The sequence below is a fragment of the Gouania willdenowi genome, chromosome 1 (assembly GCF_900634775.1).
Source record: "Gouania willdenowi chromosome 1, fGouWil2.1, whole genome shotgun sequence".
Classification (NCBI taxonomy): Eukaryota; Metazoa; Chordata; class Actinopteri; order Blenniiformes; family Gobiesocidae; genus Gouania; species Gouania willdenowi.
This window is the reverse complement of record NC_041044.1, coordinates 28,421,302-28,433,409: the sequence shown is the minus strand read 5'-3', so window position 1 is coordinate 28,433,409 and position 12,108 is coordinate 28,421,302. Positions and strand designations below refer to the sequence as shown.

General features: G+C 38.2%; 1 protein-coding gene across 2 annotated transcripts in view; it reads right to left on the bottom strand.

Moving 5' to 3' along the window:
- Positions 1–8,745: 8,745 nt before the first annotated feature.
- The window catches only part of pcdh7a (protocadherin 7a), a 52,294-nt gene continuing 48,931 nt past the window's right edge, over positions 8,746–12,108 (bottom strand). For both annotated transcript variants that reach the window (XM_028445658.1, XM_028445649.1), the window contains one exon: positions 8,746–11,429. In XM_028445658.1, the coding sequence (XP_028301459.1) occupies positions 10,891–11,429 (539 nt within the window). In that variant the 3' untranslated portion in view covers positions 8,746–10,890. The remainder of the gene's footprint in view (positions 11,430–12,108) is intronic.

Below are 12,108 nucleotides of genomic sequence, written 5' to 3'. Positions count from 1 at the left end.
ACTGACGCGTTCACAGTTCTCGCGAGTATTACTGATTGCCTCATCCAATTCTACCTGGTGAGGATATTGGGTTGGACAGGCAAGACTGGTTAGTCATGGCGTGCTCATCCTGCAATGTAATGACCATGATTTATGCCCAACATGTCTGAGGGTCGATCATCTTAAGGAGGTACTAACTGATCCATGCATGAATTGCCATGTTATGCCACTCTCTGTGAGAGAGGACAGGCTGCGTGAAATGGAGAATCTGCTGTATGGGGGAGACCTCCCACCTTATGGAGTACCTGTCAGTAAACAGGTGAAGTGCAAACTTGCATCTCGTGGTGAGCGCGCCAATTTCACGTGCCAATCCATCCAGATGGTACGGATGATCTGGGAACAGTATGGGGAAGCCCGGGTCGATCTGTTTGCCTCGGGTTAGCCTAACCCTAACCCTGCCCAAGGTGCTGCCACCCAGTCATGTTAATCAAGCCATTGAATTGGCAGCGTACTGTTCGCCCCCGTTTGCATCCGGGGTGGAAGAAAGGGGCAATTGCCTGTGTCCAGTTTGTGCATTGCAGCTGTACATTCAGGCAACGCAAGATTTTAGACGCTCAGAGCAGCTGTTTGTCCGTTACAGCGGTAGGAATAAGGGATATGCACTGTCTACACAGCGCTTATCCAATTGGGTTGTGGAAAAAATCAAGAAGACTTATGAAGGAGCCGGTAGACCTGTCCCCTTTGAAGTTACTTTGTCACAGATTTGAGCTGCTGCATCTTGGATGAGTCCATGCATCTTCTTGAGGTTCTATCGCCTTAATGTGGCCTCTGGATCCTCACTGGCGTCAACTATCCTGCCACTGGCTGCTACGGCAGACTAAGAGGTGGGTACTACTGGCAGTCAGGAGGGAATGAAACAAAACGTAAATTACAGACGTAACTATATGGTTCTGTGAATTCCTGGATGACTGCCAGTAACACCGGTTACTCGGAATCCTCCAGGGCGAGAAGACTCTCATAGGCCAAGTGTAGACTATCACTTGATATAAATAACCTCAGAAGAGGCGTACCGTTAGCCTACACGTCCCATGACTTTGTTGACATTATTACTTGACCTGCGTGGAGAGCAAGGGGACATATTCACTATTATTGCTGCCGACTGGCAGTCATCCAGGAATTCACAGAACCATAGTTACCTCTGTAACTTACATTTCTAAAAATGTTAAACTCAAAGCTGCTTTGGGTTTGATTGAGCTTCTACATGTTTTTTCTTAAAACATTTTATTTAAATTGTATTTATTATGAGTGCTAAATTGGTGTTCAAAGATAACAGATATAACTTGTTTACATGTATGCTAGTATTCCACAAGTTCTAATAAAAAAAAAAAGATATGGAAATCGCTGGTTTAAAAACCCTGTCTTATTATTGAAGGGACATTTGTTTTACATTTATTTTAATTATTTATACTTTTACTTGAGCACTGAAGACTAGTACTTTTGCTACGTCTGAATATTTGTGTCTGATAATTAATTCCACCACAATTAGATTAGAATACCTTGAATGCAATGCAATGCTGCGTCAAGAAGAGAAAGTTGTGGGTCCGGGCCTGAGGTGGTTTGCATAATCGCCCTGTGTGTGCATTAAAATGAGAAAATGCATGTGAGCACAGGCCTATAGACTGGCAACATGTCTCAGGTGTATTCTGCCCTCTGCCCCAAGTCACCTGAGATAGACACGTTCATTTCTCATCTGGAACGTAGATGGAGGATATTAAGCAACAATCTTGATCAGTTAATTCTTAAGTCCTGATTTGCAGGACATAAATTGATTTAATTACATGTTGTTTTATAGCAGGGGTGTAAAACTAATTTGAGTTCAGTGGCCAAATATGGAGCAATTTTACCTCAAGTGGGCCACAGATTTTATGTGGGAAAACAAGTAATTTCAACATTATTGTGCCCTAGTTTACACATAAATTACAAAATGTGTAAAAAACCAACAATATCCAAGCCCAACAGGATCTTCACTTTCAATTTCCTAGATTTTGTGACCAATTTGTGTTTAATTAAGGGAATATTATGTCGTAATTTGAGGACAACTGAAGGATTTTGTAAGAATTTTGAGTTTTTTTCAACTGTTTAACATTAAAAATGACATGCAATCACGCAATATAAGTATCAGGGGTGTTGAGTTTAATTTACACAATGATTCATGCTTTCTCTGTGTCATTTTTACTTTCTCCTGCGGCCAAATTGGAAGCTCCTAAGTGCCGGATTCGGCCCCCAGGCTGTGAGGTTGACACGTGTTTTATAGAATAAGCCAGACACTTCTTCTCATTTGAGATACACAAAACATTTTCCTTCAACTCAAATTTCTCAATGATATATTACTATATTATAAACAACAATAATATACTACATTTGAACTGTGTGAATATGTGCTTCAAGGATAAAGCGTACTGATGATGTGCAAACCAAATACTGGACAACAGGCGTATTATTTCCTTTGTGTCTGTCAGAAGATACCATGCAGTGGAAGTATACGCATATTGATGTGTTTTTTTTCTCCCACAGCGGTTCAAGTCAGAGCGCCGATAGTACAACTTTGATGAGTCCAGGGTGATGTGACCCTGAAACAGATGAAAAGGAATAAATGACAGACTGTGGAGGAACTCGAGGAGAATCAAATCTGACATAATTTGTCTGGGACTTCAGACGAAAAGATTATTTACGGTACCGCCGCATGTGAAGCTGTTCCTCAACAGAACACAGCTCTGGAAAAAAGTGATCTCATCCGTTGCGTTTTATGTTCAGCTTCTACAGACACCGCATGTTGACAACGCAGAGGGCTGCAACACTTCTGATGTTTCCAATAAGATTGCCTTTGTGACTCCCTATGATTGGATGGTAAAAAATGAGTGAGATGAAGAATTTTCTACACATTACAGAAATGCGCCTTCTAACTTTGAAGGTCTCCTGGGCACCAAAAGAAGCATTTCAAAGGCAATTTACAACTTTGTGCTGTCACTTAAAGAAAGGTGTCAGCTTGAGCCCCAGAAACCATCTGACAGCTCCAAAGAGCATTTCATATCAAGAACAGTGTGTGAACAACGAGGGGATTCTTTCACTGGGGACTATTCTTGGCAGGGTTGGGGTCAATTACATTTTTCAGTTGCAATTATGTTTGCAATTACCGATTTTCAATTACAACTACATTACGATTACAGTGACCACAATTTTTTCTTAATCACAATTACTTGAATTGCTCTTATGTTATATTTCTGTTATCTCTGATGATAATGGGTCCTAAATTGGCTGTAAAATACACTAAAAACAAATATTTTCTTATCTAATGGTTACCTTGTTAGGCCTCCTAATTAATGAAAATATAGGTTTTTATATTTATGGTAGGGTTCTGAGCCTTTTTTGTGTCAGTATATAGCTTGACTTAAAAAAAAAAATATGTAAATGGTAAAATGTGGGAAAGCTTGATATGAAACATTTATCTACATACTGTATGTGTAGAACTGTACATAGAACTGTAAAATCATCATTCCCTAGTTTTGCGTTACAATAAAATTGACCATTTTTTATAGATTTTTCATGGTAATTGCAATTACAAAGTCATTTATCTGAACTCAATAACAACTTAATTATGATAACGACAGCAACAGATTTTTAAAATTACAAATAAAATTATATTTATGCCATAACTGTTATTCATTATCAATTATGCAATTACAATTATGATAGACCCCAGCCCTGATTCTTGCACACGTCTATATCTCTATTAAATCAATAAATACACACACCCTTCAGCTTGAGCTATTTAGTTTTTTTAGGAGATCAAAATAAATGGACAGCTAGTTTTCCTTCATCAGATTCTTTTTAAGGTGATCATGTGATACTTGATGCTTTTTTTTTTTTTAAGGAAACTATTGAGCAATTCAGTGATATTTTTTTGTAATATTTGTTTTTATGGCTTTAATAAAGGCAGAATCACGAGTAATCGTCCAGTTTAACTAACAGTCGGACTTTTTTTTAAAGGCTATGCAGAGGATAGAAAATTGTATCAGATTTTTTGGGTTGAAAACAGACCTTCATCAGATGTGACACATGCTGGCATTTAAATATAAATGATTACACTAATTGGAGATAATGAGGACAGGATTATTCACCATCTACACTTACAATCTGACATTTTATCCAAACCCTAGATCAAATGTAAGATTGTAATACACCATCAGTTCAGAAAAACACATTTTACCTGAAAATCTGCATCAGCCTAAGCAGCCTATCAAAAATGGCATAATTAACTCCCTGTGATAAGAATATTAATGTGTAATCCTTGGAAATATCTAACTGGGGAATCTGTATTAAAATGCAAGCCAACCTCAAGGCTTGGAAAATTAATTTTGATGCTGTTTGTGAACATTATGGGCTAACATGAAACGTATTTGTTTTGTTAAATTGCTGGTGTTATCATTTATTTCAATCCCAACATTAAATAGGTGATCCTTTCTGCAAACAAACATATCCCGATACTGGCACCCTTATTTTGACTCTCAGAACATTACAACTATTCATAATTCACTGAAGTTTTTATCTGTGTTATCATCTTGTTCTGCACATTTTTATCTCCCCATTGCTCAACATCATGGACTTTTATTTGTGTTTGGCCTAAAACTCCAAATTGTTTTTTATATTTAGATCTATCAGTTATTTGTTTTGTTTTTAAGAATTTGTGCCTCCAAAAACCCTCCTTAGTTTCCATTGTATTATTCATCTGCAATTAGTCACACTTTTGTCTAATTTGGTTTGTTTTTGCCTCATTTTGGACTTAAAAAATGTTTGTAAGCTTTTCCCATCCATTTACTTATAATTCATGATACCCACTTTTGAATAAAGGTTACAAATACAGTGCACGGCCAACAAAGATGGATAAATAACACCGTAAAAAACAAAACAAAGAAAGCATAGAAAGAGAAAACCAAGCAAAACTGCAAAGAAATAGCCTATAGGAGCATGTCGCCTAATATTATTAATGATAATTCATTTTATTTATAAGCACATAAAAAAAAAAATAACCTAAAATAAAATAACAATCAAATACTAAACAATCATAAGTTAAAAGCTATAGTTTAAAAAGGTGAGTTTTGATGACCACCTTTAGCCAAGCACTCTTGCATTTCTTAAAGTTAGGCTACTTTTTAATATTTTAGCTTATATCTCTTTGTGCTCATGTTTGTTTTACCATTAAAAATCCATCATACCCTTTATCTAGTATTTCAGTTTTTAAAATGTCAGTAGAGGCTTCAGGAATAGGCTAATCCTCCTTTGTTCAAGGATAATGGATTGTATTTATGAAACATTTAAAGCTGGATTTGTGCTATGCAGTGTACCAGCAGGTGTGAAATCAACATTATGACTACAATGGAGGATAATACCTAATAGTTCCCTTTTTTAATTTTAATTCTATTTTCACGTAAATTGGTAAATAAGTTTATGAACAACGTATTTGCAAACTGCAGCTGAGCTGACATCTGACCGCATGGTGGCAGTGTTGCACATAGTGGACTATAATCATGTCATTTACAGGAATACGTTGTTGACATTTGAAAGTCCTTCTTATGAGTCTTTGTCACTGTTAAAGCACCATTAAGCATCATCTTATCAGCCTTTGTTGAATCAAAGTTTACATTCTAAAACACTCTCTACTGTCAAGACCGTTTAAAAATATGAAAATATGCAAAAATATTAAGCAGTTTTGCTTATGCCAGTGATTTACCATTCACTCCACTCTGTTAAGTGGTCTAATGAATTCCAAACGCATCGTGTTGTCAATTGGTGAAATGAATGGCTTTTAGAGCTCTTGCTTTATGACTCATATTATAATGTGTGAACAACAGACCAACCCTCTCTCGGCCTGCTGCTTCTCCACATTTTTAATGCACTGATTGGTTTTCATCAGTCATCACTTTCTAACAGGGCTGTCATTAACAATAACCACTGATTGATTTCGTCAACGGTAATCGTAAATGTTAATTACGATTACTTGATTAAGTATAGTCATCAGACAATCATTTAAACTTTCCACACACCACAACCAATGTTGCTTAGAATAAATGCTCAAAGGTTTCTCTCGAGCAATCAATACATTTTACTGATAACCGGAAGTGTTGTTACAAATGGATTACCATCATAAGCATTACTGTAATTAAACAGCATGTAGTTGATCTATTCGTCCTTACACGTTTGGATAAAAGAAGCAGAGTATGAAGAGAAAACACAATGAGAACATGCAAACCCTACACAAATAGTGTTCGTCTTACCTCTGTGATATAATAAAATAACAGGAACAACCTGAATATTTCATGAACCCTCACTCTAACAAATATATATTATAAGATCAATATATATCCCAGGGAAATGTAATATTTTGGATTTGTATGAACTAGAAACAGAAATATAATCAATGCCCCAGTTTCTTTATCACAGATCTAAAAACTTTAAAGATAACAGGATTTAAAAGTGTGTGATTTTGTGCCTCCACACAACTATTAAGATGTTAAAAGTTCCATGTGGTTAATTTTAGATCATCTCAGTTTGCTTTTCTCTCAAGAAACACTTCATAACAGTTTAAAAACTAAAGCTAAAACACCTACTCCTCCTCCCTACATCCAGTCTTCCTCCCTATCCTTCGTGGACTTGACATCCTATTCTGACCATTTTGTTTTGACTTCCAAGCTGATCCTCTCTCACCTCCCTGGCTCATTCACATGCACTATTGTCTCCTTCAGGTCGGATCAATCCAAAACTTGGATTGCCCATGTACCAAATATGCAGCGTATATAACTGGGATCATGATGGTAATCCATAAACAGGACAACTGATCCATTGCATTGTTATATTAGGATTCATTGTATCCAGATACAACAGCTCTGCAGGTGTCAGTATTTTAACAAAGATCTTTCAATGAGTAACTTTTAAATTAAAACAGTAAATGTCTCAACATTTAAGTTATATGTTAAAGTAAACTCAATGTTTGTATGTATGTATGAAGAATATAAAAACTGGGTAAATGAAAAAGCATATGAACAATAGCACTAAAAGAGCACAAACTTCCAACATGTGCCAAATAATTTCTAGGCCAGATATTGGCAGTGATCTGGATAAATGATTCTGATCACTGCTTGTGTGTGTGAGTGTGTCACACACGTCACTCAGTCACATTAAGGAAGGTTGCGGTCATAATATGGGGTGGATTAAAGAATGAATAAGGATTGTTTTATCCCGTTCTTCTTATCACATTATAAAAAAGTTTAAAAATAGCAGGAATTAGTGCTGGTCTCGAACGGTCTTGACGGAAAATCCCGAGTCCGGACAGCCCGAGTCCGAGACAAGGCCGAGTCAAAATGCTTCCAAGTCCGAGACGAGACTGAGACCTTTAAAATTTGGTCTCAAGACCAGTCTCGAGACCAAGTCCGGTCTCAACTACTACAACACTATCGACATCCCCTCCAAAATTTAAAGGAATCTTCCATGGCGTAAGGTCTGTCTTTGGTTAAAATTTTGTCAAAACTCTTTCAGTACTTTTGACAAAATCCTGCTAACACACAAATAAATATATGCCAGTGAAAGGGTAAGAAATAAATAAAAGGGAAACAGCCAAAGAGTAATGTTTAACATTTTTAATGTCAAACCCAAACTTTTACATGATTCATCTTCACACCAAACCCTTTGTTGACAACTCTTCTTCTTCCTCGCCATAGTAAATGCAATCAGGTTAATTACAGGAAGGAAATGTCAAAAACTGGGCCGGTCCCACAAGAAAAAAAACCCAAAAAAAAAAACAAGAAAAGAAAGAAGAGGAAACCAAAAGTCATGTTTTTCTTCTTTTTCTTTAGTGCACATTTTAACCTTAAGCATGCCATTGTCTGTTAAGTTTCCAGTAGTCTGTTCTACAGTGTAGTTTTATCTGTACATGGATTGGGTAACAGCACACGGGGGAAAGGTACATGATGTTTGCTTTTTTTACTCCCCAAATGTCTTCATTAGTGAGTAGCAGATGTCAGACATGATGTTCGTCTCTATCTCCTCTGTGTTTTGTAGTAGACAAGATATTCATGTTTAAACGTGCAATATAAAAAAGGGACACACTCACACAGATTCATGTACACAAGTTCTCCTGAATCCAGATATGGGGGTTTGAAGGTGCTATCGTAGAACTGCCTTAAAACAGCAGTTCCAAGAGCCGGGACAAGGTCGAGAGTCTCTAACCAGAACCCACAAGCTGGATTTCCATGGGTGACCTTTGAGGAACCGTGACACGTTTATCTCTTCGGTTCCTCTGTTCTCTTTTTCTGAAAGTGAATAAACGTTTGCCCTTTTGTCTCTCAGCGTAGGCTTATGTTCCATGCAGGATAATGTGATTGTTTTCACCAGTCACCTTTTCAGGAGTCCTCGTGAACGTCAGGCTTTGAATTTTTGTTACATCCTCAGCACAGTCCATCACTGACAGAGCTCTGTAAACAGGCCATGTCGGGGGAAATTGGGGATAATGAAAGCTCGGGGAGTCAATGCATCAGTCGTGCCTGTTCTTTACAGAGCAGTAAAGTTGAAAGTATGTCCACACTTAGGCCATCACTGATCCTAATCACCATTGTAAAGTACGAGTAGGTGTCAATACACCTGCAGCTTTTTATCTTCTAAATGGTAAGTTACTTTTCAGTGTGTATACTTTAAACACTCTTACTCATGTCAGGGTTTTTTTTTTGACCTCCTCTAAGAAAGATGTCTTTTATGTCTTATCTGATTTACATCCTCCAAAAATATAAAAGACACACACTTGCTGACAATTTCAAGCAGCATTACCAATCTCCTATCCAGCCCATAATGAGATCAGTGGAGATCAAGGCAGGAGAATAAAGGAGAAAGGAAACTCATTAAGACCACAGGGACAACCTAAAACTCTTATCTCCATCACACCGAGCCACACACTTATGATGGGAATTAAGATGTGTTCACCCCAATCCACACCCACTTTTCAGCCCTATGGAGTTGAGTGTGCCGGAAGTTGAGAGGGAGCTAATGGTAAGGACACACGAGAAAGAGTCTGTTATCTGTGCAGTTCAGCACAGCAGCATGGGCGTGTTCAGGTCATCCCTGTGCGGTGAAACAGGTCGCAGTACAGCTTTTTTTTTTTTCTTCCTTACCGCTCCTGATAGTCACCTAGCCAGCTACAGAATCCAAAAGAAAGGCTCAAGGTTTCTCCCAACTCGCTTTTCGTTTACGCTCTTAAGATAGCTCCCTAACAGCCGTCATTATCTCCATTTCCCCAGAAGCACACTCAATTAGCACCGACGTATCCAAATAGGCGTGATATCTAAAAAAAGCATGTGGTTCATACAAAAGAGAGGACAAAAAAGTTTGCATTATCTTCCTTTCATGCAGAGTCTGTTTTAACTTTCTTTTCTCCAGGAAAGGAAAGTTTGGTTTTTCTACGAGTTCTACTTACAAAATTCCGAACGATCGTTGATCTTTGTAAAATTCCTTAATGAAGATTCACATATCAGTCAGCGAGATGAGTAATTGTTTAAATACAGTTTATGATTAAATACTGACCAGAAAGGAGCAGGCAAAAAGCTACAGGTAGATCAATGACACGATATGTTAAATAATTTTAATCAAAAAGACGTAGACGTATAGTTTGAATGAACTGCTCGTTGTGTTGTATATCTTAAAACGTGACAGCTTTTCAAACCTTTGTTTTCCTATAATCAGTATGTGTGTGTGCTCAGTCTTTCAGATTTAGAGTCAATGGTAAGGTAATATATGCTGAATGACGCACGATCACCGTCGCATGTCTGTAGCCTGTCACATTCCGTAAATGCACTGCAGGAGGTTTAAGTTTACATGCTGATTAGTGCTGTGTGTGTGTGTGTGTTGAGAACATTTATCATACATGAACACTGTTAGAGTAACTGGATGTGTGTGATGCAGTGACGCAATGGAGAGCAGCTATTGGGTAAGAGCTGTTCTATCAAATACACACGTACACTATATACATACAGACTGGGTGTAAAGAAAAGGAACAGATGTATCACAACCTAGTCATTTGATTGGTGAAAAAAGTTCTTGTTTTCTTATTGATGGTGTTTGTTGCGGTTTAAAAAAATAATTAAAAAAAACCCCGACCAATCAGGAAATCTTTTGTTATGTGTAACTGTACAGCAACTTGTTTATACTCATCATTCTATTCATTGTTAAAGATCTTAATGTGCATTAGCAGTTAGATTGGTTAATAGCCCCTTCTTGGGTTTATGATACAGCTGATTAGGCATGACAAAGTTTGACTGGTTTGAATTAGATTCAAATAACTCAATCAAAGACCCATTACTTCCCAGTATCTCTTTTAGATTCAATTTCAGTAGGTTTTGCCACAGATGGTTCTCTCATTTCGTTTGAACCTGTCCTGCTGTGGCCTCAGTTTATATCTGTGCTCAGGCAGTTATAGCATCAGGGGTTGCTATCTTCTTCACACAGATCGCTCTGTGGGAAGGGTCGGGCATGCACTGGATTCAGGAAAAAGGAGGGAGGAAAGATTGTCTTCCTTTGTATGACGACAGTAAGATTCTTGACTGCAGGTAAAGTCGAGAAGTTCTGGAGAAAGATATGTTTCAGAGAGTGCCTCGGTCAGAGCTCTGTAAAGCTTTGATGCTTCTTGATTAAGTTTTAGTGCTTATAAATTATGAGTGAAGTCTAAAAGGTTCAATTTGAAAGGGACTTTTGAAAAGCATCTTTTCTGACATTTTCACATCTTTACAGGTTAAGGGCAGCTCCTCACTGAAGTTTTAAGTCTCTATCTTTTGAAAAGGTAAAAAGCGGTGTGAAAAGCTCCAATGGGGGCCATCACAGGTAGACCTCTCGGCGAGATAATGTGAGGCAGGATGTGGTCTTGTAGTCCCCTCCAGTCCGCGTCAGCGGTATGACCTCCGGTGGGTTCTGACCTTCTCCTCCTTCCTCCTCCTGCGGGCGCCTCCCGAAGCCTGCGCTGCTGAATGTGTCATAGGATGCCGATGTCATCTTGCGGTTCAGAAGATTACGGTTGTGATCGCCCATGTTTCTGTTGCGATCTCCGCTGCCAAGGGTGCCAAGGGGATCCCCGTTAACTAAGGGTAATCTCTGACCTTCTCCGCTGACGACCACCCCAGGCTCGGAGCTCCCTGCGCTACCAGCACTTTCGCTGTCACTCTCATGATCGTTGCCACGGAGATTATTGTTGTCATCTCCTGGGGCAAATGTCGAGAGTCGGGGAGGGTCGCTTCCGTGGCGCTGCCGCTGTCGGGGCGATCGACGGACAGGCATCCAGCAAGTGTCAGAGTGTCCAAAGTCGTCACACTCCCTGGTGCACTTTCCTGTCAGAGCTACATCAGGCAACTGTCTGGCATCTAAACGGCAAAGAAAAAACAATATAGTTGTGATTTTGGAGGATGTTTTTGTAATTTATTCAACAACTGAAAAAGGAGCATTACACAAAACAAAAGGGAAAAAAAGAGAAGGCATTTTCCCCTGCAACATTAGCATTCAAAGACTTTGTTATTTTAAAAACAACAAATTACATTAGACTTATTCAGCTTTCAAAAAAGTAATACAAATATATGCAGAAAATAAGGCTTCCTTTAGTATGATAATTAAAAGATAATCAACATCTGATTGTGTTAAACAGAGCTGAAAAAAATGCGTTGTTACTCCTTTGTAAAACATAAATGAAGTGTTGATTCCTTTTAATTTACAGTTTGTATCAATGTTGGAAAGACTATCAAAAACATCACTATATCATGAAGTCTAACAGAGAAGGTCTTTTCCCACCAACTTTCTTGTTGGTTTTATGTGTTGCACCACATTGCCCCTGGACTGCCTTTTGAAATACCCTGCATTACACAATAAGAACTTCATATAAGGAGACCAACAAACAATAAGTACCAGACAGGAGAGTCAAAGACAGAAAAAAAAGAGAAGATAAACAAGCTCTGGAGGGAAAAAAAAGGTATCCAAAAGGGAGAAAAAAAATGCTGTGGAAGCAAAATGACAATGCTGATTCTGCAGGAAGGTCAGAATAACCCTCAG